At 47.5% G+C, this 27,976-nt stretch overlaps 3 protein-coding genes across 4 annotated transcripts in view; 1 reads left to right on the top strand and 2 right to left on the bottom strand.

The window, feature by feature from the left end:
• Nucleotides 1-8: 8 nt before the first annotated feature.
• On the bottom strand, nt 9-14,921 carry LOC135831038 (uncharacterized). 2 transcript variants are annotated; one of them, XM_065343284.1, is made up of 7 exons: nt 14,452-14,917; nt 13,100-13,172; nt 11,359-11,444; nt 10,858-10,911; nt 7,791-7,976; nt 5,871-6,017; nt 9-147 (listed from the first exon to the last, which is right to left on the bottom strand). In XM_065343284.1, exons 1-7 carry the CDS (start codon nt 14,775-14,777, stop codon nt 78-80), a joined length of 942 nt encoding a protein of 313 aa, XP_065199356.1. In that variant the 5' UTR covers nt 14,778-14,917; the 3' UTR covers nt 9-77. The 2 variants fall into 2 exon arrangements, with proteins under 2 accessions (XP_065199356.1, XP_065199357.1); XM_065343285.1 differs by lacking the exon at nt 7,791-7,976 and having other exon boundaries at nt 14,452-14,921.
• Nucleotides 14,922-22,600: 7,679 nt separating this feature from the next.
• LOC135831036 (sperm microtubule inner protein 8-like) overlaps nt 22,601-27,976 on the top strand; it is a 5,610-nt gene continuing 234 nt past the window's right edge. Inside the window, exons 1-8 of the mRNA XM_065343282.1 lie at nt 22,601-23,214; nt 24,152-24,210; nt 24,444-24,499; nt 24,757-24,848; nt 25,357-25,421; nt 25,854-25,924; nt 26,217-26,249; nt 27,746-27,976. The exon at nt 27,746-27,976 is cut by the window's right edge and continues 234 nt beyond it. Of these exons, the coding sequence (XP_065199354.1) occupies nt 22,827-23,214; nt 24,152-24,210; nt 24,444-24,499; nt 24,757-24,848; nt 25,357-25,421; nt 25,854-25,924; nt 26,217-26,249; nt 27,746-27,776 (795 nt within the window). The 5' untranslated portion in view covers nt 22,601-22,826 and the 3' untranslated portion in view covers nt 27,777-27,976. The remainder of the gene's footprint in view (nt 23,215-24,151; nt 24,211-24,443; nt 24,500-24,756; nt 24,849-25,356; nt 25,422-25,853; nt 25,925-26,216; nt 26,250-27,745) is intronic.
• Nucleotides 27,866-27,976, bottom strand: part of LOC135805556 (mucin-2-like) — a 24,457-nt gene continuing 24,346 nt past the window's right edge. Inside the window, exon 18 of the mRNA XM_065319612.1 lies at nt 27,866-27,976. This exon is cut by the window's right edge and continues 711 nt beyond it. The gene's annotated coding sequence lies outside the window, so the exon portion shown is untranslated.

Genomic DNA, 27,976 nt, shown 5'->3' with positions numbered 1-27,976 from the left:
GCACAGTACCCGCCAGTACCCGCCGGTCTGGTATTTTTTTCCTCTGGGGTGGTTGTCACCACTTGAAGAGACACCTTTTATCTGCCTACTGCTGGGCTTGCTGAGCGATCCCGTGAGCCGTTGCCTTTGTCAAAACTCTTCGATTTCCTGGAAATAAAGGCACAATGAATAAAACGGTACTTTGGGCATGTTCGATTGCACGAATCCATCAGCCCCAGACCCGGATTCGCCAAATTGTACATGTTGGATTGTACGAATCCGGATCCCGAGAGCACGGATTCGGATCCAGTCAACCCACCTCCCAGAGACGGATTCATTTCCATGGTACGACTCATATCCACTCAAAACTCCCAATATGCGTACACTAGGTCAAGAGTTTACCACAATTCGTACAGATACTACGGGATGAGCTGTAGAAACGCGGTTGCTAAGGCCTTGAAACGGATTATCGGTTGTGCACATTCGATTGTATCTGTCAGATCGAAGTGATCTGGTCGGCGGGGATCGGGATCCAGTTTCTACAATCGAATGCAGCCTTAAGCGGGATTCACAGAAGCTTTTTTTGCGATGCGACGGACGCGTGCGATGCGAACTTGCGAAATACCATTCACAGAAGAAGTCAGTGATGCGACAACATCTTGCTGATTTGGCAACGTCACCATGATATTCGCGCGGTTTGGTACAACTTGTACAAATGTATAGGCAACTCTTGAACCTTTGTGCAACTTTGCTGTAGAAAAGGTAAAAATCGTACGCCAAATCGCTTGTCGCATCGCATCGCAAAAAGTTGAGCCAAGCTCAACTTCTGCGCTGGCCTGCGATGGCCCAGTTGCGGCAGTGGCGTGGGGTGCAACATGGCTGCGATTTGGATTGGGATTCCCGGTTTCGCGCATGTCGCCTCGCGTGTCGCATCGCAAAATATCTTCTGTGAATCCCGCTTTAGGAGAATAAGAAAAGAGAAGTCGAAGAAACTGGGATTCTTCAAAAACGGGTCTCGAAGAATTCGGAGATATTTTGCAGATGTCAAGCAAAATGAAACGCCAAAGGGGCCGCGATCTTGAGTGCCACGAATATAGTATGCGCTGTGCGTATGCGAAAATGGAAATGCGTACACTCGTGATCAACACGTGGCTTTTAGCCTAGTTCGCATGCGCTGATCCCAAACCGCGGGAATCTCCAAGTTCAACCACCTCTGAAGCTTCGAGAGCCTCCTAAAATTCGGAGAGGATATAAGAACAGCTCTCGAACTTTTCGGAGAGTCTCCAATTTTTCCGAGAGGATTTAAGAACGCACCCTAAGTAATGAGGCAAGTGGCATTGCAAAAAAACGTCGCAGAAGTTGAAGAAAAGTCAACTTTCGCGACATGAGACGTGCGACGTACACACCTGGATCATGCATGGTGTACAGTTTCTACCCTGGGTGCACGTTCAGTGCACGTGCATAGTACTATCTTACTAGTGCATAAGGATGTCGCAAAAATATGAAAATGATTGTGAACCGTGTGTCGATAGCTGTCGCATGTCGCATCGCAAGAAGTTGTCTTGTGAATCGGCTTTAGCATTGGATAAGGCTCCAACCGCACTAGATAAAAAATATACGCACGTAAAAGGCGAAAATATGTGTATATCACAGCCAGCAGCCGCACTGCTGGTTGTATTGCATTTTTTCCAGCCCAACCGCTATCAGGTGAGTATTGAGGTGCATGAAATTCAGAAGATTCAGTACAAAAAAGCTGCTTATACAGGGTCCGCGACTTGCTGAATCATATATGGATCTTTTTAGATTTCCCGTACGTGTCCTTGACGACTTACACCAAAAAGCGGCATTTAGAGGCGATTTACACTTAATGCGCACGCGGCGGAGCAGATCGCCACCGCCGCCGCCGCCTACGGAGCCGGCGACCACGGAACGGCATTATACATAATTATCGAGGACGAGCCAGCTCACCCACCGACTGACCCAATACTAACACCGGTACCAAACGATAACACTCTGGCACCTGACGAGCCACCGCCATTGGAGCATCTAGCTGGACAGATGCCACCAATGGACGGCCTGCTACCCGCCGACGTTGTTTGGAGAAAACACCAATCCTTATTTTGGCCAGTCCTTAAAAAGCTTCGTGATCATAAAAGTAATCTGCAGTCGGCAGGCATCGATTTACTTGATGAGCAGGTCCGCCGCTCAGCAAAGACACCGCACCCGTCACTTTAAGCCAAAGAAAATGGGCCACGACCCATCCGATGAGCAACTAGCGCAAATCGCTGCGGAAACTAATCTAAAAGTCCTTGACGTCGAGCTTGCTAGACACGAAAGCATATACAACGAAGCCCAGAAAAAAAACTAAATACGGCAATCACAGATCTTCCAAGATCCATCAAGTAGAGGAAAAAATGAACAACACTAAACTAATCCATAGACCCGGCCTAGCTAAATATACACTCACTTTATCAGATGCCTACAATACCCCTAAGCAAAACAAACAAACTAATGACCACAGAAACATAAAGAAACCAGTGCCACACAAACCACCAGCCCGGCAGCACGTCATGGCTACACAGCCTTTGCTGCCGCGGCCGCCATCTAACTATGGACATCCACCCGCTTATAGGCACCACGTACCACGTACAACACGTACAACACAATTCAATTGTACAACACAATTGTACAACACAATTCAATGCAAAGGAACACAATTTCTGAATAAATGTACGCACTCGGATGGAGAGCCAAGGATACATTTATACCGCATGTCAGCGCCTTTAACGCCATGGCCCTATATTCGAAACGCCACTGCTTTCCTAGATATTTTATATGCAAAATGACTCACCCACTACGCCATGCCATAAAAGTCAAAGTCCACACAGAAATTTCAATCTAAATCCACTTGTTCACCCTTCCTGCTGGGCTGTAAGTTTGTTAGCATAGTACTTATTCCTTCGTTTTACTAAACGTACCTAAAACGTCATTTCATTTATGAAGCCCTGAGACTGGCTTTATAATCCAGTATACCGCCATGGCTTTAAAGGTGCGGACATACGGTAGTAAAGAAGAAACGACCAAGAAACTACAAGTTACGATTAAGATGTGCTAGAGCTGTTAGCCAGTTAGTTGTAGAACGTCAGTACTGTCGGTCAGGCTCGTGCAATGTTATCGCATGAGCTGATTGTTTAGCAACTGTGGTGTTAGTGGACACTATAGAGTAACTTGTAGTTCCTTGGTCGTTTCTTGGTCGTTTCTAAATCGTTTCTTCTTTACTATAAATGTAGGAGTAATGGTGAAGTAGTGGAACGGGACCGTCCAGTGGTTCCAGTGGTATGGGTTACAAGCTTGTTTCAATATCGCTGTGATAGATCATCAGACCAATGGAGGGGTATGTGGTGGAACGGTCCCTTATCAGTAGAACATTTTGAAGTGAAAATACGCACAGACCATCACATTCATCCACACAGTATCACATTCATCTGCCACTACCTTTCTCACATACACTATATTCACACATTGGAAAGGTGCAAACTTCGCTTTTTGTACTTGCTCGCTGCTGTATTTCTACCTGAAACCATATTAGCTACTTTTGAAGTACATGTATATAAGTGTGTGCTTTAGTTATTACATTTTTATGTGACGCCGTTCCACTGATGAAAGTCACAAGAAAACGCTATGGAACTTAACTTTCTTCATTTTTTGCTGTTGTTATTGAACAATTGATCTTATTTAGTGCCATTTTAGTAACATCCACGATAGTAGATACGTATGTTTGCGAGAGCGAGGTCGAAAGTGCACTCGGAGATTCGGCATGTTTGTTCGGAAAAGCCCACTTTGTAGAGCGTATTTTTCGGAAGAATTCTCGTAGAAGAGCGTGCTTTATTCAAAAAAGGTTTCTTATCTCAACATGACTTCGCACGTCGACATCAGCATCGTCAGCTGCCTCTAATTGCTATTCTCAATATATCCACGTTGCATATTTGAAAGTTTCACACGACGATCGTTTCTTCGTATGGATAAGGACGGCTCATCAGGTGTGCAAAATTGCTACTTTAAAATAGACTCGGATGGTGAGCCAAGGATGGTGAGCCAAGGATGGTGAGCCAAGGATGGTGAGCCAAGGATAGTGAGCCAAGGATGGTGAGCCAAGGATGGTGAGCCAAGGATGGTGAGCCAAGGATGGTGAGCCAAGGATGGTGAGCCAAGGATGGTGAGCCAAGGATGGTGAGCCAAGGATGGTGAGCCAAGGATGGTGAGCCAAGGATGGTGAGCCAAGGATGGTGAGCCAAGGATGGTGAGCCAAGGATGGTGAGCCAAGGATGGTGAGCCAAGGATGGTGAGCCAAGGATGGTGAGCCAAGGATGGTGAGCCAAGGATGGTGAGCCAAGGATGGTGAGCCAAGGATGGTGAGCCAAGGATGGTGAGCCAAGGATGGTGAGCCAAGGATGGCGAGCCAAGGATGGCGAGCCAAGGATGGCGAGCCAAGGATGGCGAGCCAAGGATGGCGAGCCAAGGATGGCGAGCCAAGGATGGCGAGCCAAGGATGGCGAGCCAAGGATGGCGAGCCAAGGATGGCGAGCCAAGGATGGTGAGCCAAGGATGGTGAGCCAAGGATGGTGAGCCAAGGATGGTGAGCCAAGGATGGTGAGCCAAGGATGGTGAGCCAAGGATGGTGAGCCAAGGATGGTGAGCCAAGGATGGTGAGCCAAGGAAACGCTATAATGTCCACTATCACTAACACTGCTTATTGTCCACTAACACTGCTTATTGTCCACTAACACTGCTTATTGTCCACTAACACTGCTTATTGTCCACTAACACTGCTTATTATTATTATTATTATGAAATGACCCAAAGGCAATGTGCCTATCGAGGGGTTCATTTGATTGAAAGAACAGTAGATGTAGATGTATGTACAAAGAGAAGTAGGGATTGATGAGGAGAGAAATGGGGGAAAATCAACTGCAAGGTGGCGGAATTCCGTTGATTGCATAAGCATAGTCTATTATTGTCCATCTAAATTGTCATAGTCGAAGTACAGTGCTGTTTTACTGAGGCGCTCGGTTTTGCATGATTCTTGTTCGCAGAGCTTCCCCTTTTATTGATCTTCGCATGTTTTGAGCCACGCACGTTGTGTGGAATGTTGCTTTGCGTCCTTGAATCGTGGATTGACCGTATTGTCCAATGGTCTTGCCAGTATCGTCATCGACATGCATGAACATCCGCCAACGTCCTTCACAGCCGAGACTTTCAGCTCGTGCTTGTTTTGGTTGTGCTCACCTTCCCTGCCTCATGTTATTTCTATAACTTAGAACCTTCCAAGTTGGAAGGCTGTTGGAGTGCGCATCAAAGATGTGCTAGAGCTGTTAAGCAGTTAGTTGTAGAACGTCAGTACCGTCGGTCAGTGTCGTGCAGTTATCGCATGAGCTGATTGTTTAGTAACTGGTGGTGTTATTCTTTTCTATAAATTTATCCTTGGCTCTCCATCCGAGTCCATTTTGCACACCTGATAAGCCGTCCTTATCTATATGGCGAAACGATCGTCGTGTGAAACTGCTGCTTGTTACCACTGCTTACTGTCCATCTAAATTGTCATAGTCGAAGTACAGTGCAGTTTTACTGGGGTGTTCGCTTTTGCATGCCTATTTGAAAGTATTTTTCTTTATTCTTTATTTTATTGCCGATTGTCATCGCATCTGAGGTACATGTGCAGTGGAATTCAAAACCATTAAAACTACACACACACACACACACACACACACACACACACACATACTGTAATAATAGGTCTGTTTACCCGGTTATCGGATACAATTCTGCATACTGTCCCTCCCCCATATCATTAAGTGTTTGACTTTGTATAGCAGGATGGCATTAACACTTACCAGGACGCTGGAGAGATATCGCGGATTAACTTGCGCAACGTTGAATAGGAGCCCGCCTGGGGTGCTAGCTGGCTGCGTCGTCCTTTTCCCGAAGCACGGCTTGGCTGGCTACGTCGGGATCCTTGAGGTACTTGAAGGCTGACACTCCTGTATAGCATGATAGTAGTGATAGTACACACACACACGCACACACACACACACACACACACGTACACACGTACACACACACACACACACACACACACACACACACACACACACACACACAAGCACACACACACACCTCAGACCTCAGACCTGCCCATTGCGGAAGCGATGATAGCGAACAGCTATGTTAGACATAGCAACTTGTGCTGGGATTACACCATTCAACAGCTTGCAAGGCTGATGAACTGACCGCCACTAATTTTAGCCTGGTATCCACCACACAGCTGATTGAAGCGGCTTTTCTGGCCAGTGAATCCCTATTTTTCATTTTTCCCATTTTTTTTATTCTTTTTCTTTTTTTACACACACACGCCATGGTGCCACACGACATACTCCGGCATACACTGGCTGTTGGTAACCACCCAGGAGCATGAAAGAAGAGTTAAGAGAATGAGAAAGAGAAGAAATACATGTGCGACCATAACCGTCGGGAACACACACACAAGCACACACACACACACAAGCACACACAAGCACACACACACACACACACACACACGTGCCAAGAACACATGTACACACGCACGTGCACGCACACGCACACGCACAGAGATAGTCGTGAAACCCGGGATCACGTGAATTTCGTACATTTCGTTTTCGTGTGCTGATTCTGCGTGCTCTTTTTCTTCCACATGCTTTTTCGCGATTCTGCTGCTATGCCATTGTTTCTGCCATATGCACACAGGTTCAGCCTTTTTTTTAAATAGATCTTTCCTTTTGACACCGAACAGAAAGGGAGTTCCTTTATTGAACTATGTCAAATTGTTTGTGAGAACTCCAGCAGAGGCCAAAGACAGGCACATCCTGAATCAAAATCCTTGTGGTCGACAATCCAGGTCCACAGATAATTTCTCTCCTCTGTTTCTGTTTACAAGTCTGATCCGTGTAAGTTTTAAAGCAACTAACGGACGACCACCGTTACTTTTCATTTCTATACGATTTGCAACTGACTTGTAGGCGATGCTCCCACACCCTTCGCAATATGCGCAGCCATCCATTATAATTACAAATCCTCACAACAATCTCCAAGTGGTCTCTGGGCTACACCAATATTGATGTCGACCAGAGGCCACTTGGAGAGTGTTGTCAGGATGCTCCTATATCATTGTCGCTATTCTTGGTCCTTTTCAGTCTCATGTTCTTGTATAGTGATCTGTCGCTTGAACAGTCCGTGTCCCCTTTTATCATCCACATTGTGTTTTTGGTCCTGCGTCGTGTCCAAATGCAGCAATTTGAGTTTTTTTTGTCTTCCTCAATCTATATTTTGTCTAGTACTTGTGTATCAATGTTCATTTTCCTCATTCCTTTACTTAGGGCAGGTACATGTATGTTAGGCTCCCGCACATCATATTCCCAGCCGGCCTGCACCCAGTTTGACACGCTTTGTTTCATCGGCCTGGGTAGTTGCTCGTGCGCCCATTTTGAAATAGCTACACGGGCCCTTTATCTAGCACACACTCTCTCTTTCTTGCCACCACCATGCAGTCTTTTGTTTCTCCGTCTCCCCTTGCCGTTTCCCAAGTACCGGTATTATAGTTTTGTCTTCCCCAACCAACCTCGTCCATCCCTTGCTGTGATGTGAGAACTATGGCAGTCTTGCAACACTAGATAGAAAATGACTTTGCATAAGTTAGTGCTTTATATACATGTATGCATGCATTTTTGTACCTTACAAAAAGCAGTCTGCCATATTCTGGGTTTGCGTGTTCTTACCTTGTTATGGTAGTATGACGCGATGGAGTGGGTTTAATGCTGAGCTCATCCTCCAGTGACTCGGAGCGTTTCATGAGGCGTACTAGTCGATTTGGAGATGCTGAGAAGTGCTGCGGTGAGACGACCTCTTCACTAGAGAAGAGCCGAATCATTTCTTCAAGATCATCGAGATTGTCAAGGGCTTCACTGCAAACGTACACATTATATATACAAACAACACACAGAGGATCACGGCTAGCATTTGGACAAGGTATCCACGCCGGTCGCTGCAAGTTGAAATAATTTAAAAGGCTACAGGCGCAAACAATCAACGTTCGTACCGCTGTCCCAAGAAGAGAAAGATGAGATTCAAGATGAGATTCAACAGCTTAGGGGAAAACATAGTGTTGTCATAAAGCCGTCAGACAAGGGAATGAGATTCGTCTTGTTACCCAGTACACAATATGATGAGAAAGACGAAGCCATGCTGGACCAAGAAGCTGACTATGAGAAGGTGGCCATGACGGTGGACAAACTGGATGAGGAGACGAGACGTTTTGTCGACACTCATCTGAAGAACAAGCTCCCGGAGAAACTGGAGAAGGCAATCAAACCGAGGCACTCGTGGATGCCATGGTTTTACGGTCTCCCCAAAGACCATAAGGCAGGATTGCCATTGCGTCCCGTGGTCAGTTCTTGCGACAGTCCTACAAGTAACATTTCGTTGATTGTTGAAAGGATACTGAATCAGCTCCTTATGTTCGTACCTGCTCATCTAGATAGCACCGAAGCCTGCATTGAAGACATCAAGAGGCATCGCCATGTCCCGGATGGCTGCATCATCGCCTCATTCGATGTAGTGGGCCTCCATTCAAACATTCCATAGATGAGAGCATTTCGGCCGCTATTACCAAGCTAGAGCAGCATAAAAATGATGTCGACATGCTTGGATTGACGGTTGCGGATGTACAGCTGATATTGCAGTATTTTCTGTCAAACAACTACTTCGAGTTCAATAGTAAACAGTACCGTCAGAAGCGTGGAATTGCGATGGGAACCATCTGGCACCTCCGCTGGCCATCCTCTTCATGGATGCTCTCGAGCGGAAGGCTCTCTCGACAGCTACAGTGAAACCAGATCTCTACAAACGATATATCGACGACTGCATACTACTGTGGTCTGTGGAGACATGGCTGGAGAGGTTTAACAGCACTTCCAGATCACTTCAACGGACAGCACACTACTATCAAATTCACAATGGAACACTCGGTCAACGAAACTCAGTCAGTGAACTTCCTAGATCTAGCGCTGTCTGTGCATGGAAACAGCATAGAGTGGGAGCTCTATGTTAAGCCTTCCCACAGTGGTGTCCACCTGTCTTATGAATCATGTCTCCCCTGGTCGTGTAAAAGAGCTGTTGCAATGAACCAATTCTCTCGAGCTATCCGTAACTCATTAACACCGGAAGCGGAAGACAGGAGCATGTCCATAATTGAAGAGTTGCTCGAGAGAAATGACTATCCACGCACCGATATAAATGCAGCACGGCGAGCAGCCAAGGGGAAGAGACAAGATACACACCCGTCTCAACAGCAGCAGCGTGACAGCAAGCGCAGACGCAACGAATTCAAGTCGGTCATCAAACTGCCCTTCATCAACGACTCACTTCCCGCTCGTGTCTCACGACGTGTTCAAAAGTTCAGTCCGCATGTTCGTGTTGTCTTTGTGTCTGGTCCTTCTTTGAAGGATGTGTTGGTCCGATCGTCGAGTGCCGTACGTGTGTGTCCCCGTGAGAAGCAGCGATCGGAGGTGAAGAGAGGGAGAGGTCGACCAATGGAGTGTCGTGCATGCGATGCGAGTATGGTGGATAGTCAGTGTTTAGTCAAAGGTGTTGTCTATTGTATGTCTTGCACGTTGGTGAGACCGAGCGGCCGGTGAGGGACCGATTCGCTGAGCACTACCGAGAGGCAAGGCGATGGTGGCGAAGGCGCCCTGGGGCTTCCACTATCGTACCCAGCATCGAGAATCTTCAAAGTCTTCCAACTTTCTGCCTTTCCACCAGGCAAAGATTCTCGGCAGAGAGGCTTCGCTACCTTCAAGGAAACTGCTTGAAGCTATCGAGATAAGGAAGCGCAAACCAGCAGTCAATTGCAATGACGGCTGGCGCCTAATTGACTGATTGGATGTCACCGGATCGTCACTGGAATCGACACCCATCTCCTCGAACTTCCACTGGACTTTACCACCTGACACAGCACATACACATACTTTGCACATACACCGCTGTCATATACATAGATCGCCTTTAGCATTCCCACACTTGAAAGTGTTCTTGTACGTGCTGTGATAGTCTTACTAGTCTTCTTTCTTCTGTTTAGGTCACCTTACAGGTGATGATTGTAAACTTTAGTGTTAGTTTCTTGCCTTCTTGCCAAAATTGTGTCTGTGTGTATGTGTGAGTTTTCTCATCTTCAATGCTGTTTAGGTCACCTTACAAGTGATGATTGTTTAGTTTGCTGGCCTTGCCAATTGTGTCACCAGGATGTGTTAGTTAATTCTAGAACATTCATCTGCCTGCATTATTCGTCTTTGTATTTCGTGTTTTGCCTCCCCTTCCTCAATGCCCTGATGATGCCCAATGGGCAAAATATTGGCAAAGTATTAGTTATTTATTTGGTGCAGCTGAGAGCCTGTTGCCGGAATGGCGGTGTTTTCAAGTGCAAGAAATACGCTGCAATGGAGTTTGGGAATTCTGAAGAAACGTACAGGTGATAATCTACCGTCATTTGTTTTTGATTTGAACACACACTCATGCTAGCCCACGGAGCCCAGTTGCTCATTCTTCGAGCCGGGGACTCTACCAATGCCTGTTTTTGCCACAAGTCAATACTCCACCATGCTTTAGAAGGACCTCACATGTAGGAATACAGGACAGAACCCACAGCTCCTCAGTCCGAAATTGTTACGTATCAAGTTATCATCTGCAGTGCAGAGCTTGCTGCTATGCAGTGCAATGCAGGTGGGGTGTGTTAATAGTAAAAAATAAAAAAGGAGGTTTGCCGCATGCAACTAGTCCACTCTCGCTTACCGCAGCGCTAAGAAGTCCTTTGGGCACTTATCAATTCCTTTCGTGTAGACATCCCTGAGGAGAAATGACCATCACACAGACATTCTCAATGACAACTGAGTGGAAGACAGAATGATATCATGACAGTGAATTCTGTACATGTACTTGAAGTAGAACCTGCAGCACCACTTCTATGGATCTTGAACAACGGCATAATATTATATGATTGTGGCTGGGAATGTTGGTTTGGTGCACAGCAATTCGTACCATTCTACTCAGTGCCAACTACTAATGGAACAAATAGATGGCACGAGCTGATTGTTTAGTAACTGGTGGCGTTAGTGGACATTATAACCTAACTTGTAGTTCCTTGGTCCTTTTTATTTTCTATAAATAGATGGTGTGCATATTTAAAAAATTGTATTATAGTGTGTGCTCTCTGATATTCAACCTGATAGCGGTGGTGGCAAAACACAGACCGTCCAGCACTTGAGAGTGCGCATCAGAATAGCAGCAGCCCACCTTGCATGCTCCCATCTATTGAGTAAGCACAGTGCTGACCCCTTCATCAGGTACCCCTTGGACTTGCATGGCATTGCCACTATCCACTGCATGGGAGACAAGCAGTGAAAGAAAATGACGAAGTCAACAGCGGAAGCAGCCAGTAGAAAATGAGAATAATCAGAATAATATGTTCCCACCCGAGGCGTGCCTGGGAACTTTGGGAGCAACACACTCTACATGTAGGGTCGTATCATGCTGCCAGGTCAGTGATGCTGTTGTCAACGTTGCAAGCATGCGTGTGTGAGTGTACTTTTTAAAAGTGCATTTCGTGGTGTGTGTGTGTGTGTGTGTGTGTGTGTGTGTGTGTGTGTGTGTGTGTGTGTGTGTGTGTGTGTTTGTGTAGCATCTCCAAGCCTCGTCAGTGGTCCGGGTGGCTGTCATCCACAGACCTGTGGAACCATTGGGGAGACCCAGTACTGATGTCTACACGCCTCCACAATCGGCGTTTGGAATGGATTGGGCACGTTGCGCGTATGGATGAGGATTGCACCCCCTCAAACTCCTCTTTGGGTGGCTACCTGTGCTTCGGCCTTTTTGCGGCCCCGTCGACGGTGGAAGGACACGGTGATGACCGACCTCAAGTTTGCACTGCAGCAGCCATCTCAGTGGTTCAACCTTGCTCAGGACTGCCAACAATGGAGGGAAGTACGGGTTGCCCCTCAGTGTGCGGTGGGGCCTCACGGTCAGTCTATCAAAGACCAAGTGCATGACTGTCAATTCGCCCATGAATGAGCCGGTGTCTCTTGGTGAGAGCACCATCGAGGCCGTTGACGGGTTTACGTACCTTGGCCGGCAGTGTCATCCATCGGGATGGGCAGTCTTCGCATGATGTTCAATCCCGTCTCGCCAAGGCTTCACGTGTGTTCGGCAGTCTCCGTGTTCCAGTGTTTGAGAATTGGTCATTATCTCTCGCCCTTGTGCTGACGGCCCTCCTGTACGCAGCTGAGACGTGGACGCCGAAGGCACCAGACCTGCGCTTTCTCAACGCCTTTCATCACCAGTGTGTTCGCATCATCGTTGGCATCTCCAAGCGGGACCAGTGGAACAACCGCGTCACCTTCATTACCATGGCCAGAACCCTCGGCATTGACTGTGAAGTCGCGGACAACATCCGGGAATATCGACTCGTTGGCTTGGCCATGTTGGCCAGATGAACGACGACCGTATGCCGAAGCGAGTTTCGTTTGGGGAACTCCCTGCAACGCACCCTCGCCATGGTCTACGCAAGTAGTGGAGTGACGTCATCGTGGATGATCTCCGCTCCATCAGCCCTCCATCAGCGTTCAAGTGTGTGTGTGTGTGTGTGTGTGTGTGTGTGTGTGTGTGTGTGTGTGTGTGTGAGTGTGTGTGTGTGTGAGAGTGTGTGTGTGTGTGTGTGTGTGTGTGCGTGTGTGTGTGTGTGTGCGTGCATGCATGCATGCATGCGTGCGTGTGTGTGTGTGTGTGTGTGTGTGTGTGTGTGTGTGTGTGTGCGTGCAAGCGTGCAAGTGTGCACATGCAATGCAATACATGTGCGCGCATGTTGTGTACACTGTACTTGCTGAGTGAGACCGCTACATGTACTTAATCAGCTGCAATATTTCTGCACACCAATGTCTCCTCACTAGTCCACTCTCTATTTGCAACTGACACAGCACACCATGGAAGCCCGGGTTTCAATTCACCTAAACCGTTCTCTTTGGAGCGGTGAGTCCTTTACCTTGTTGCCCGTGCAGATTCTGCGGTTCAACCAAGATATCAGATTTCTCTCACTTGCAAGAAGATACTTGTCCCTGCAGGGGCAGACAAAGCAATAGGGGTAGAATATTTAAAAAATAATAATATTCGAGTCCCCGTCCTAACTCACTTATCGAAATACATGTACCATGTATAGCATGTATCCCAAATAATAGTTATGTACATTTGTATATCCAGCATAGAATTTTTTTAAAGGGGAAGTTAAGGCAAAAATTAAAATTTCACCAGTTGTAGTCTTCGGGGTGCTGAGTCGAATGGTCTTGGTCCGAGAAAGCTGAGACGCTCCCTTCCTACTTGAATCCCAATCGAACTCGCGCACTTCCACCGAAACTGGGTGACTGCGCCCTACTAGATGGGGGTTTGTATGCAAAATGTCACTAAAAGCGCCATTTCGTTCTTATAAAAGCACGGATGACCGCGATTGGCCCATATGTTGTAGTCTTTTGGACGCTGAGTCGACTGGTTTTGGTCCGAAAAGGCTGCGATGCAGCGTTCCTCCTTTATTCCCAATCGAACATGGTTGAACAAGCGGTCACGTGCTCCTGCGTACGCCAGTCACCTGGTCACCGTGCCTGCAGGGTACAACTTACTGGCCTGTTTGACCTATTTTGGGTGCAGTCCTGTCACTCGAGTTGAACCTTGGTGTGAAAATTGTCGCCTGCTGGCGTGGTGACCAGGTGATTTGGGCACCCAGGAGCACGTGACCGCTTCTTCAACCATGTTCGATTGGGAATAAAGGAGGAACGCTGCATCGCAGCCTTTTCGGACCAAAACCAGTCGACTCAGCGTCCAAAAGACTACAACATATGGGCCAATCGCGGTCATCCGCGCTTTTATAAGAACGAAATGGCGCTTTTAGTGACATTTTGCATACAAATCCCCATCTAGTAGGGCGCAGTCACCCAGTTTCGGTGGAAGTGCGCGAGTTCGATTGGGATTCAAGTAGGAAGGGAGCGTCTCAGCTTTCTCGGACCAAGACCATTCGACTCAGCACCCCGAAGACTACAACTGGTGAAATTTTGATTTTTGCCTTAACTTCCCCTTTAGCACCCAGCTTGACAGTCATGACATCAGAAGAAAATAATATCGACTTTTGGGTCAAATTTGTAGGATCCACTCTTGCCCTTGTGAGGAACACGATACAGACAGAGTCAGTACAGTAGTAATTATGTCATGGTGGGAAAGTACAGGCAGGCTCTTGTCGCAGGCATGTACCTGTGTTCAGTGGTGTTCGCCCTTAGGCAAGTTAGTTAGGGACACCAGCGAAAATTCGAAACAGTGTACCTAATAATTATTACACATAGTTTCACATACCCGTCGGGCCAGGAGAGCTCTGATTCAATGTCTTCGGACGGCGCTGTTTCTGGCACCGATGACAGAGGCATACCGGTATCTTCCACATCTTCTGTACAGGAAATTTCTACATCTACCATGACAAATGACGATAGACTGCCTTCTCCATCCGCAGTGGAGAGGCTTGTCGTTGTCAGTTGGTTACGCGTCACCGTGCTAGCAAGCAGTTGGTCTTCGCGCTGGGCGAGGGCCTCCGCCAGGTCGGCCACCAAACTCTCGCGCACTTCTGGAGTCTTGTTCATCATTGCTTTCAGTAAAGTATCTTCGACGGTGCTAGAGTCCGCCATTTTAACTCAGTCAGTCGGCTAAACTCAACGAGGCCAGTCGAGCGCAACCACAAACGTCTCCTCGGTAGGTTGCAGCGTAAGCATTTGCTCGGACCCTCTCCATACATATAAAATTAATGTAACAAACCAAGCAAATCGGTCAAGAGAGGAATGATACTTGATAGATGTGTGTGCAACACCTACTAATAGGAAGCTTCAAACTTTGAGAGCGCCACACACGTTGCTGCGCGCGGAACATCGCTGCTTTGGTAGACAGGTGTGAGGCTAAGCATTTTCAGCAAGGACTGGATCATGGATCATGCCATGGATCATGGAGCTGGAGTTTGCCGGAACCAGGGTGCCTCTGGCCTGCCTGCACTTAGCGCTAACGCCATACCTTTTCCATGATCACGCGCGATGGAGTTGCGATGCAGGATGGAGTGTTGAAAATCAACAGCTGGCTCCGCATGTGGCCATCATGTGTGGCTTGTACGTTTTGTAGCCTCACGTCCATCGCATGCCCTCCGATATTCAGTGCGAGAACTCGTCAACTGGCAGGAAGGTGGAGGAAGTCGAGCTTGTTCACTTCCTTAGTTTAGATCATAGATCGACCATGATAGACGAGTGAAATTCACGCCACACCGCGCGAAGTAGTTCAACAGCAGAACATGTACTAGTAACAGTTAATACTATACTAGTACTACTTCAAATGAAGCAATTATATTTATTTGTGCTGTTGGTAGCCACCCTATTCTGATTCATGGACTCACAAGTACCGTAGGCACTTACCTGGTAGCACAGGGAAATATGAATAGTTGATACAAGTGAGTCTGGAGATCAGTATGATAAGCAATGAGTGGTACATACCAGGGAGTACTACTCCCTGGTACATACCGCGCCGATACAGTCATGTTGTTGGTTGACAGCATGTTACATGCAGGAGGCCTTATTTGCTTTGCAAAGGGCAAGTATTGCCAAGTAAGTAAGTAAGTGGACATAAAATTAATTACAATGTATGTCATGTATTATGAATATACATGTACATGATTGTACATATATCAAGAAAATCATCAGACAACTCACCACAAAACTCAAAATTGTAATTATCAGATATTCAGCAGGAACAGAACTAGTCTTGCTCCACCACCGTTCGACATGTCAAAAAAATTCACGGTTCGCATGAGACTCGGCTAGAGCAGTAGAGGCGGAGTTTTCCGTATCTGTAGGAACGCCACAAAGCATGTCATACATGTACATGTTTCGATTCGCCACCACCCTTCAAGGATCAAGGATCAAAGCACGTCACACATGTTTCGATTTGTCACCTTCTCTCTCTGTATTACACTATACTCATTGATTCCGGTTCCTGTGCTTCTTCTATCCCCAGCCAAATTCTGGCCTGTTCTGAGTACAGTGTAGTTATATTCCATTTGCACCCTTATGGTACCCTTCATTCGACACTTTCCTTCTCTCCAATTCTGTTTACTAGTACATGTACAGTAAAACCTGTGACTACCGACCACCCCTTGGTTCCAGCAAAAGCGGTCTTTAGTACCAGGTGGTCTTTAGTTAGAGGTTTGCACTGCGTGACCATATATGGATCCCATTATATGATATGTACCTATGTCAAAATGCAGCCAATACAATTCCCCAGAACTTGCGCAATACCATTCTTATTTTAGGTCAAACAACACTTGGAGAGCAAGACGAAGAGATGGAGAGAGTCACAGAGAGAGAGAGGGGGGGGGGGGGGGGGAGAGAGAGAGAAGAGTTTAATTTTTGCAGACATCAAATTCAGCTGCTACTTCTGAAGCCAGGAGTCAAACGCTCCCTGTGTAAGTTTCGTTTTCCGCTGGGCTTCAAATTTGTTCATGCAATCAATCGTACCGACTGTCCTTGTTGTGCAGACTTCTCGATTGCTTGAACGCGATCCGTCAGCATCAGGACCTTGTGGTGCTGCATGGTTTATGGATTCCTTGATGCCATCGTCGATTCGTCTGTATGACTGGGCTGACAGTGCCGTTCAGTCTTCGTTTCTCCTCCGAGTAGTGACATCGATCAGAGAGCGCGTCCGATGCGCTCTCCATGACGTTTCCTATCATGTTTATTCTTCACAGGGCTTGAAACTTTGACAGGTGCAGTGCAATGAACACCGACTGCTCAGTCAAAATGACCTGCGTTTATTTGTTCAGCTGTAGTATCGAAAGATGCCTTTCAGGACCTTGGGAAAATCAGCAAAATTTCAAGAAGGAGCTTCGAGCAACATCTGATTTCCTACATCGCGGTCGCTAGTTACGGGTCAAAAGTCGTCTTTGGGACAAGAAAAGGCGGTCGCTGGTCGCGTTCAGCAGGTAGTCGCTAGTCACAGTGCATTTTGAATGTGAGACCGTCCGTGCCTGGCCAAGTGGTCGGTAGTACCAGGCTGGTCGCTAGTCACGGTGGTCTTTACTTACAGGTTTTACTGTAGATGTATAGATGTATTCTTGTCACAATAGTCTCAGCTGAAGTTGAAGACACCACTGCAGCTATACTTATCGTTGATAAATATGGTGGTAAAGACGCACCTGGCAATATGGCGGTAAACACACGCCTGCCCACACACGCTCTCTAAGCTGCAAAGTTCTAGCACAGAGCTCTCCTTCTCACCACCACCACCACCATCAGTTCGCGCCTGGCGCCTAGTCGATGCATGGTTGGCGGTATCCGACATACTGTAGAGGCAGAAAATTTCGTCGGTCAATAATTTCGTCCAACTCCAAAGAAAAGGAGTTCGTCCGGTTGAAAATTTCGTCCATGGGTCATAAGAGTGTATAGAAACGCTGGACAAATCGATATTCGTCCTACATTTAATTTAGTCCAAAAGCTCCTTGGACGAAAAAGACGAAATTAAATTCCAGACGAATATTTCTGCTTATACAGTAGCAGGCTGGTACATCAAGTAGCGCATGGCACATAGAAGATGACACAGCAACGACATAGCTCGATTGCGACGTACGTTTCGTCCCCGCCGGACTCATCAGGCAATCTTCTTCTTGGATGTCTTCATACGGAGCTTGACTCGGGAGAATGAAGTTGAAGACACCACTGCAGCTATACTTATCGTTGATAAATATGGTGGTAAAGACACACCTGGCAATATGGCGGTAAACACACGCCTGCCCACACACGCTCTCTAAGCTGCAAAGTTCTAGCACAGAGCTCTCCTTCTCACCACCACCACCACCATCAGTTCGCGCCTGGCGCCTAGTCGATGCATGGTTGGCGGTATCCGACATAGCAGGCTGGTACATCAAGTAGTGTATGAAGACATCCAAGAAGAAGATTGCCTGATGAGTCCGGCGGGGACGAAACGTACGTCGCAATCGAGCTATGTCGTTGCTGTGTCATCTTCTATGTGCCATGCGCTACTTGATGTACCAGCCTGCTATGTCGGATACCGCCAACCATGCATCGACTAGGCGCCAGGCGCGAACTGATGGTGGTGGTGGTGGTGAGAAGGAGAGCTCTGTGCTAGAACTTTGCAGCTTAGAGAGTGTGTGTGGGCAGGCGTGTGTTTACCGCCATATTGCTAGGTGTGTCTTTACCACCATATTTATCAACCATAAGTACAGCTGCAGTGGTGTCTTCAACTTCATTCTCCCGAGTCAAGCTCCGTATAAAGACATCCAAGAAGAAGATTGCCTGATGAGTCCGGCGGGGACGAAACGTACGTCGCAATCGAGCTATGTCGTTGCTGTGTCATCTTCTATGTGCCATGCGCTACTTGATGTACCAGCCTGCTATGTCGGATACCGCCAACCATGCATCGACTAGGCGCCAGGCGCGAACTGATGGTGGTGGTGGTGGTGAGAAGGAGAGCTCTGTGCTAGAACTTTGCAGCTTAGAGAGCGTGTGTGGGCAGGCGTGTGTTTACCGCCATATTGCCAGGTGTGTCTTTACCACCATATTTATCAACCAATATTCTCAGCTGTATTTCAAATTCGGTCTATTCTAAATCTCTCCCCCCCCCTGCTTATGCTTTCCCCTCATGTAATTGGTGCGCCTGCCAAGTCTGCTATTCCAAGATGCTGGACTGAGCATCACAGACCTCGCCACTGCACCAGCACCGTCTCTCATGCATCATGCTAGCCCCATCATCGGCATGCGCCTGCCGGTGAGTTGTGTATATCATGTAAAGCATGCATATCGCATGTAGAATGATGTTGTATACAGCGCACCATACCATCTGCCTTGCCAACGCCTCCACTCCAGAAGAAGGTGACGAGTACCACTAGCTGGGGTGAAGGAGCCGTCCTGCACTTCACATATACAATTCTAATATTGCTGCAGCTTCTCCTGCTTTTGTCTGCGGAATGTTGCCGGAAAAGATTGCTTGGTTTTTGAAGGTGCAAAAGGATTGCAGACGCGAATATCAAAGTAGGTGCACTCGTCTATTTCCCCATAAACTATCGGCCAAATCCAGGAGGCCGGAGTCTTCAGTGATGGCTGTCCAGTGCACGGGCCTTTCACCAGAGAGCTAGAAGAGGGGCTCTAGTCTAGGTAGGGTTCAATGCCAACCTGACGGCTGACGCACAGGGTGATGACTACAGGCACGGGCGGCGAGCCTCGAGGCGCCTCCTCATGTACCGGTACGGTCATCTACTGATGCTGGCTACAGCATTGGGTATTACGCTCCTCGACATTCGTCTTTTTGAGCAGTCTCTCGGGTTTTTTGTTTGTTTTTTGGAATGAAATCCTTGAGCCTTTTGTACTAGCAAAATAACACGTTTCGTTTTGTGAAGCATCAACAGAATTACATAAAACGAATCATCGGATTATAGTAATGATTATACAGACTCAGCAGGATCACTGCAGGTTCACTGGATGCGTGCCTCAGCCACCACTAGCACTGCAGGGGACTTAGGCACGGCAGGAGCAAACATGCTCCTTGAGCCACGCAGGCACATGGCACCACAACGAACCAGGGCAAACCCAAGGCGGCAGCGCAGCAAGGAGATAATCTGCGCGTATGGCTCCTTGCTCTTCTCAGCCAGGAGAGAGGCGATCCGCGAGAAAAGCGCATTGGCATGCTTGCCATAGCCACTAAAGGGAGAAAGCACAATGGGCACTAAGGAGGCATGCTCGACTTCGCGTACTCGCTCTTCGTACTTCCGGCGCTTTTCCTGTTCATGGCGTCTGTAGCTAGCAGCGAGGGAGGTGGCACGATTCGAAGACGCAAAAGGGTTGAACACCCGTACATCAATAAAGATGCACTCGAATCGGCCACCCCACACACCACTAGCCGCAACGTCCAGCCGAGCCTGCTCCTCCGTGACATGTCGACAGCTGTGCGATGGCGGAAGGCCTCTCCGGTGACGGGCTGGAGGTGGGGTTCCACCGTCACGTTATGAGCGAGGGTGTTACTCACATTCAGCACATTCAGCGGCTTACTGCACACGCAGAGGCTTTTAAAGGAGCCGAGGAGGTGTCCAGCCGTACCGGAGGCACAGGCCATCCCGGAAGTCTTCCTTGGTGAGGGTGAAACCATGGCGGCTGAGGGGGCGGCAAGTCAGCCAGCTGGATGCACCCTCTTCTGAGGCCAAGTCGAGAACAGGGGCCAGCTCCCGGTGATCCGAGCGAAGGGCGTCAGACATTGACTTGGCCCCGCTCCGCTTCTCGGCACGAACCGTCGCCTTGACCATGCGGAGCTGAGTCAGAGAGTGGCCAAGAGACGACTCCTCCTCCAGCAGGCGAGACACGAGAAAAAAAAGCTGTCTCTCGGTAGGCTGCTCTAGTGCTACTGCGATTACGCATTGCCCGCTGCTTTTCGTAGTTAGAGCACTCTGGGCCTGGCGCTAGAGCGACGAGCTATCTGTGGTACCTCCTTCGGCTTCGCACCATGGCTGGTAGATCTACCGATAGCTCGGTTTACTCTCATAGCTGTACTGATGAGGCCTTTATGGCCGAAATAGCTTGCTGTCTGCAGCATTGTGTACGTACTAGTACACGTAGATCTACATGTACAATGATGTAGACAGCATGTAATTGTTACAAGGCGGAGGACCACTAATGCCAGTAATGGCACTATGTCTTGCTGTCAACCAACAAAATGTGCATGTGCTCAAAACAAAGTTTATCTGTACTGGTATTGTCAGGCCACCCTGGCAACGTGCCATGGCAACACAGGAAGCCTACATGCTTTTTATGTAAGCTGGCTTTTGACATCGATCACTTACCAATGACAATGTACTATGTAAGGGGTGGAAATGCTGTCGCTGTGCGTCGGCGGGAGTCAGGTAGATCTACTCCATGCAGGTCCGGCCAATGCCCAGTACTGCAGTACGAGTTCGTAGTCGGAGTCCGCCCGCTGACGTGACACTGACAGTCACACTCACAGCCAGTAACCACTGGTAACAGACTCAGTACTGCAGTATGACAGCTAGTGTTCTCTGCCAGGTACATGTACAATCATGACTCATGTACATGATTGTACGTATTTGTCGATCAGTATTTTGAAAGATCCACGGCAAACAATAATACTTAATAGTGATGCCGTGTTTCTAGTCAAAGGGCCAAGGCTACGCGCGATGTCAAGTACCTGAGTACTGAGTATACATGTATCTGCCTGTCCGCAATCGATCCTCTGATGTGCGTGGCAGTGATCATGGTGATGGGCCATGCATGTCTACATACGACGACCAGGAGAGCTATCACCATGATCACCGGTCACCGCGCGTACCGGGCATGTGCGTATCACCATGGTCACCAAGGCTACATCATGCTTCTCAGTATACCCGTGTCCTCGAGGCATGGCCCTGGCCTGGGTGTTCAACCCACAATAATGAATACTGTCATGTTTGTGCCGTGGGGATTCTAGCATGGTCGATCGAAAGGTCTATGGCTCTGTGCTGCTCAGTCAGCAGGTCAGGCAGTCTTGAAAGCCTCCTGCGAGCTGCCGTCCTCATGGAGTCATCTGGTCATGGTCCTGCCTGGTACTGCTGGTGCTGCTCAATGAAATCCGATCGTGTGGGTGTAGTTTGCGCCCAGCACCAGTTCACATTCGCAGTAATTTTCTAGCACAAGGCCAAGGGCGAGTACGACTAGACTAGAGACAGGTAGACCGTAGAGTGAAGTAGCAGACATGGTGGGCTACGGCCAGTATGGGCGTACATGTACGTCTACGTCATGTCAGTGACTAATTTAACTGAGTCAGAGTCACAAACAAAGTCATGACTTCAAGTAGTTACTTCAAAGTGCGAAACACCGCCAATACAAGCGGATGATCATGATGTATGGAATCGAGCATGAGTACGAGGACGAAAGTGCGGAATCGGAGCCCGACGCGCGCTAGCGCGGAGGGCTCCGATTCTAGCACTTGAGTCCGAGTACGAATGCTTTGATACCATTTCTGACATGCATTGGCTGAATCGGAGCACGCCTAGGCGTGCTCCGATTCAATCGGAGCACGCCTGGGCGTGCTCCGATTGGAAAATCGGAGACCTGCAAGCGCTCACAGGTCTTCAGTGGCTGATTCAAAGCACGGCAAGTCGCGCTAGGATTCGCTGTTGCCATGTCGATTGTCATGTGACATGTCAGAAACCAGCAATCAACGTCGCAACAAACAAAGACTTGAAAGAGCACCTCATACTTGTCATAGCTCTGAAGATTGTTGCACTTGCAGATCGTTCTGTTTGAGCATTTGAGGGCATGTTCGAGGCTGTCGATGTGTGTTTGAGTTAGATCCACCGCAGAACGCCGCGGATGGATCTAAGAATTTTGTAGATAGACAGCATGCAATCGAGTGTCATGATGTACAATGTACATGCATGTCACACATGTGCACTGCGTTGTGCAGAGCTAGAGCCAGCTGATCGCGTGATTGTAAACAAGATACCTAGATAACGACCGGGAGCATCTTTGGTCCATGCCAAAAATCAATAATTTGATCCGGACAGAGGTTATGCTACGCCCTCCCATTCGTTGCTCTCGTCTTGTGCTTACTCTAGTCCATTGCGATATAGTGCTGTAGATAGAGAAGCTGTAGTTGTCCACATCCCGGTTTGAAGCAAATCTTCTGAAATTCAAGCAATAATGAGTAAGTTTGGAGGGAGGAGAATGTCCGACAGCGTCGATTACGAGGGCGACCAAAGCGAACAATACGAGGAGAGTCCGAGGGACAGTTCTTACTTGGCTGGCCGTGAGCCTGACTATGACGGCGTGGACGAGGATGAGGATGATGAACAAGTCGGCAGTATGAGCGTGGTGGTGTGCGGCCAGCCGTTCGAGCATCGTGCTCAGTCGGCACGGCGTCGGACGAAGTCAGCGCAGCTTCGTCAAACCGGCGACACGGTGAAGCTGGCCGGTGTGAAAAGTCAGATCTATAACCCTGCGTTGCCCAGTCTCAGACGTATGGACATGGATGATACAGGGCATCGGCTTACTTACGAACATTCCCGAGCAACATCAGCCTTGACCAGACGTGAGAACAGAACAAGAACACCCATACTAGGCAATTGGCATTGTGACTTGTGTTGCAGACCTACAGACAGTCCGAGTAGTAATATTTCAACCCTTCACTACTAGCCCACAGTGTTGGCAAGTGAAATCCGACTCCATGAATAAAGCAGCGTAGTAGTATTGATAAGGCTTATGCCGGTTAGTACAAGGTGTACAGATCCACGAAATCCCGTAGACCCGGTCACAGTGGGTGTTGAATGTGCAGGACCCTATTGTGTTTTCTGCTACTTCCACTAAAAAATGGGCCCTGAAGGAATTTCATACGAAATTCTTTTTCTGACAAAGATCTAGCTAGTCATTAGTTCTAACCAAAGTGAAGAAGCTGGAAAAGCGATTGCTTGCCAATAAATTATGAGGCTAAGAGGTCAAATGCGCATGCATAGCACACAATAAACACCCAACCGGGTCTACGGGATTCAACAGGATTTCTTGAATCTGTACAACTAGTACTAACCGGCATAAGGTCTATTGCACATGTCGGTGTTCCTCAGGGCCTTATTCAGGCCCGGGCGTCTTTCATTTGCCAGTGCTGCAGATGTACATGACATTGTACAAGGTTATGCAGGAGCATGCCAATGCATTTGCCTGATCTGCTTGATCGTTGCATTGCATCTGCTTGATTTGGAAATGGTCGGCATGTACACATGCAGCTCCAGAGCTGATCTCGCATACACGACTGTATCGATCAGTCTCATTCATGATGTTCCCTATTGTGCTGGAAAGCCGTACACCGTTTACAACTGGCATGGCAAGTTACACCGGCGTGTGATTGCCAATCTTGAGGAAGACTAGAACTTGAACGATGATCGTATTCTGTAGTGTCAGCGAGGTTGTTCTGATGTTGACATGTGTTTGTATGAACGTATTGTGTTGCTGTTTTGTTCGTCAACTCTCACTAGGTTCCTTCAATGACTGCCGTACAACGTTCTTCCAGCCAGCTACAAGCTTTCCATCAAAGGTAAACCGGGCCTTGGCTGCTAGTAGTTGTATTGTGCACCTTTGCTGACACGCTTATAAGGAGCACGGTTAAAGTATATTTGCCAGTCTTATCCGTGCTATTGCCCCGTCCTGTAACACATATTGGTATGGAACATACGGATTCTTTTCAAGTGTTGTTTGAGAGATAAGACAATAATTGTAATTTCACATGTGATGCCGCTGATGCTTTTTCTGTCTTTAATTTATATTCAGAGAATAACGGAGGCAAGTCGGCCTCTGGAGGACCGCTTGCGAGTTCTTAGTGCAAGGTATTGTGCTATAGGTAGATAAGGCATGGACGCAATATACACATAACGATGTCCTGTGGTATATGCCTATAGTGAGAACTTGATTCCGTATTCAGCGCCACGAACGTCCACGCAGCTGCCTCCTTGTTGATTCCTTGCCTGTATGCTCCTACTCTGCAACAATGCCAGTAGGTCCTATACTCTGCTGTGACTGATGCCAATGTTAAAGTGATGTAGGCAATGCGAGTCGGTCTTTGTGACTGTGTTGACCTCTTCAGTGCTCCCACACGGCCTATACCATGGACCAGTCTCATGCAATCGCTTAGTACACGGCGAGATGAGGCTGCAGACCGAACTCCAACACCAGTCCGTAAGTGGATTGGGTTTGTTATCGAAAACCCCGCGCGTGTGCACAGCTGGAATGCCTTCCACCTGTATTTACGATTCGTATATGCTCTTGTCAGTGCTGTACTCTTGTCGTATGTATAATGTGGTTTTGAGGCTTAGCCTGGACTGCAACTATTGCTGTTTTATCCTATAATAACTGCCATTATTAACTGGAGTTTCCAATATTGATGCACATGTACACTTCACATTGCACAATGTACAGGGAAGTAGCCAGCATCGGCCAAGCCGATAACTTATTGGTTGATTGAAGTGCCGTCGGTTGGCATGCCTGTGCTCAAATGCCAAGCATGTACGTGATGTAACCCATGTGCACCGTGGGTAGAAGTTACTAGAACTGTGCATTCCGGGACTGGTTGACGATCGGTTGGACGAACACCGTGGTGACTATCCTGCACCTACACCGATAGGTATTGTAATCTTGTGTACTGCACTACCTGCTCAATACCTACCTATTGCTTTTCTGTATTCAGGCAATGTTGGAGTTTTTGGCTTCACTACCCGTCATCTTCATCCATCGCAAACACAAAGTTGGAAGGTAGGTTCCATTGTGGCTCTTATCCCCCACTTCAAGTTACACCTTAGAATCTATTCAGCGGTCATTAATGGATCATTGGCATGCCATTATAACCACCAATACGTCATTTCCAATGGTCGGCAAAGTGTTTGCCATGACCAGGCAGGAACACACAGTCGCAATTCGGCTGTCGTTAACCCTCGGAGAATACTAGAGTGTGATGAACTGACACTTGCTCACAGGCAATGAGAACGATGTGCAGAAGAATCATGTGACCTGTACGTATGATGTCATTGCGAATGACACCAGTCGGTATTCCACAGCAGCCATTGATCACCAAATCAGTGGGCAAACATGCTTTTAAGTGCCCGTGACCGTGTACTTTGTCAATGTATCATGCTATACACAATGCAAGAGATGCTCGATGTTGATAATTATCCTTGTCTGCTGTAGCTTAACCTACGCGGCGGGACGGGAGTTGATCAGAAAACGTACAGCCAGCATCTCGTGCCGTCCGATATCAAGTAAGAGCCTAAAGAAGTGTCTAGACTGAATTTCTAGGTAATTGGCATAGTACTGAGTGTTGGAGTGGAGTCTGGGGTGTAGTTGTGCTTTGTTGTGCACACCTTGAAGGGTTGCAGGAGGCTACAAGCGGTGGCACTTATGATGGGCAGTGTGAATGGTGCTTTCTTCAGCAACCAATACACTTTACATAGATCTGACTATAGAGTAGGATGATGTTTCTGTTCTCGACTTGTACGACTTTTTCTAGGGCAAGTTGAATGGTTGTAATTTCTGTTCTTGTTGTTCTTCCAGTTTCCGGTATCGCAACCGCTCACCGCAATACATGTAAGTCATTTCCACTCTTGGTGTACGGTCAACCTTGCGAGAAAGAACCCTCGATCATTCATGAGAAAAGCTAGCATTGTTATTCGCGAGTTGTCGTTATTCGCGAGGTTTAAACGTATACAGTCCAATGATCACTACAATTACACCGGGTCTGTAGATTGGGTTGTTGGTTGCGAGTTGTTGTTATACCTCAGTACCTGAGGTCGTTATTCACGAGTTGTTGTTATACCTCAGTACCTGATGTCGTTATTCACGAGTTGTTGTTATACCTCAGTACCTGATGTCGTTATTCACGAGTTGTTGTTATACCTCAGTACCTGATGTCGTTATTCACGAGTTGTTGTTATACCTCAGTACCTGAGGTCGTTATTCACGAGTTGTTGTCACGTATACCTCAGTACCTGAGGTCGTTATTCACGAGTTGTTGTTATACCTCAGTACCTGAGGTCGTTATTCACGAGTTGTTGTTATACCTCAGTACCTGAGGTCGTTATTCACGAGTTGTTGTTATACCTCAGTACCTGAGGTCGTTATTCACGAGTTGTTGTTATACTTCAGTACCTGAGGTCGTTATTCACGAGTTGTTGTTATACCTCAGTACCTGATGTCGTTATTCACGAGTTGTTGTTATACCTCAGTACCTGAGGTCGTTATTCACGAGTTGTTGTCACGTATACCTCAGTACCTGAGGTCGTTATTCACGAGTTGTTGTTATACCTCAGTACCTGAGGTCGTTATTCACGAGTTGTTGTTATACCTCAGTACCTGATGTCGTTATTCACGAGTTGTTGTTATACCTCAGTACCTGAGGTCGTTATTCACGAGTTGTTGTTATACCTCAGTACCTGAGGTCGTTATTCACGAGCTGTTGTTATACTTCAGTACCTGATGTCGTTATTCACGAGTTGTTGTTATACCTCAGTACCTGAGGTCGTTATTCACGAGTTGTTGTTGTACACACGGTACACACGGTTGGTATTCATGAGGGTTACTGTATTCTGAAGTGCAACATGACCATGTGTATAGCAGATATTATCTGTACTGGTAGCGGAGACTCTTGAGTGTATCTGTCTATTTGCTTCCAGTCCATTGCACACTTCATGATATACCATGACCATGACTTCATTGCCCTCCTACGCCATGCACAGCCTTGCACCTGAGGGTCGACCCGAATACAGATCCAGATCCAAATATAGACATGCATGTATGCCTGTGTGTGTGTGTGTGTGTGTATGTGTGTGTGTGTGTGTGTTTGTGTGTGTGTGGTGTGTGTGTGTGTGTGGTGTGTGTGTGTGTGTGTGTGTGTGTGTGTGTGCACGTGTGTGCGTATGTGTATACTTGTATGTGTTCCAATTCACTAACTGTGTGCCTTCGTTCCACAGTGTGTGGTACAGCCCATGGGCAGGACCCAGTTTCTGCCGAAAGAAAATAACGTTGCCCAAAAGTACCTAAATAATATATTGAAATCGGGTGTGTTTACGATTTTCTTGTTTCAGGCAACGCGCATCTACAGCTGCATGGCATTAATGATCTGTTAGTGAGATGACAGTGATCATCCCAACTTTCCAGGAACATCAGTTGTCGGCGCACACAACACGCCTAGCCAAGGCAGCAAGAAATGGATCATAACATTTCAACCAGAATCCAATATATATATCGAAAAAAGGCCAACGTATTTTAATCTATATTGAAATGTTGATAATGTAAATATCAGAAAGTATTCAATG

Source organism: Sycon ciliatum, chromosome 1 (genome assembly GCF_964019385.1).
Source record: "Sycon ciliatum chromosome 1, ocSycCili1.1, whole genome shotgun sequence".
Taxonomy (NCBI): Eukaryota; Metazoa; Porifera; class Calcarea; order Leucosolenida; family Sycettidae; genus Sycon; species Sycon ciliatum.
The sequence above is the reverse complement of the archived record's forward strand: the minus strand, read 5'-3'. Positions and strand labels throughout refer to the sequence as shown.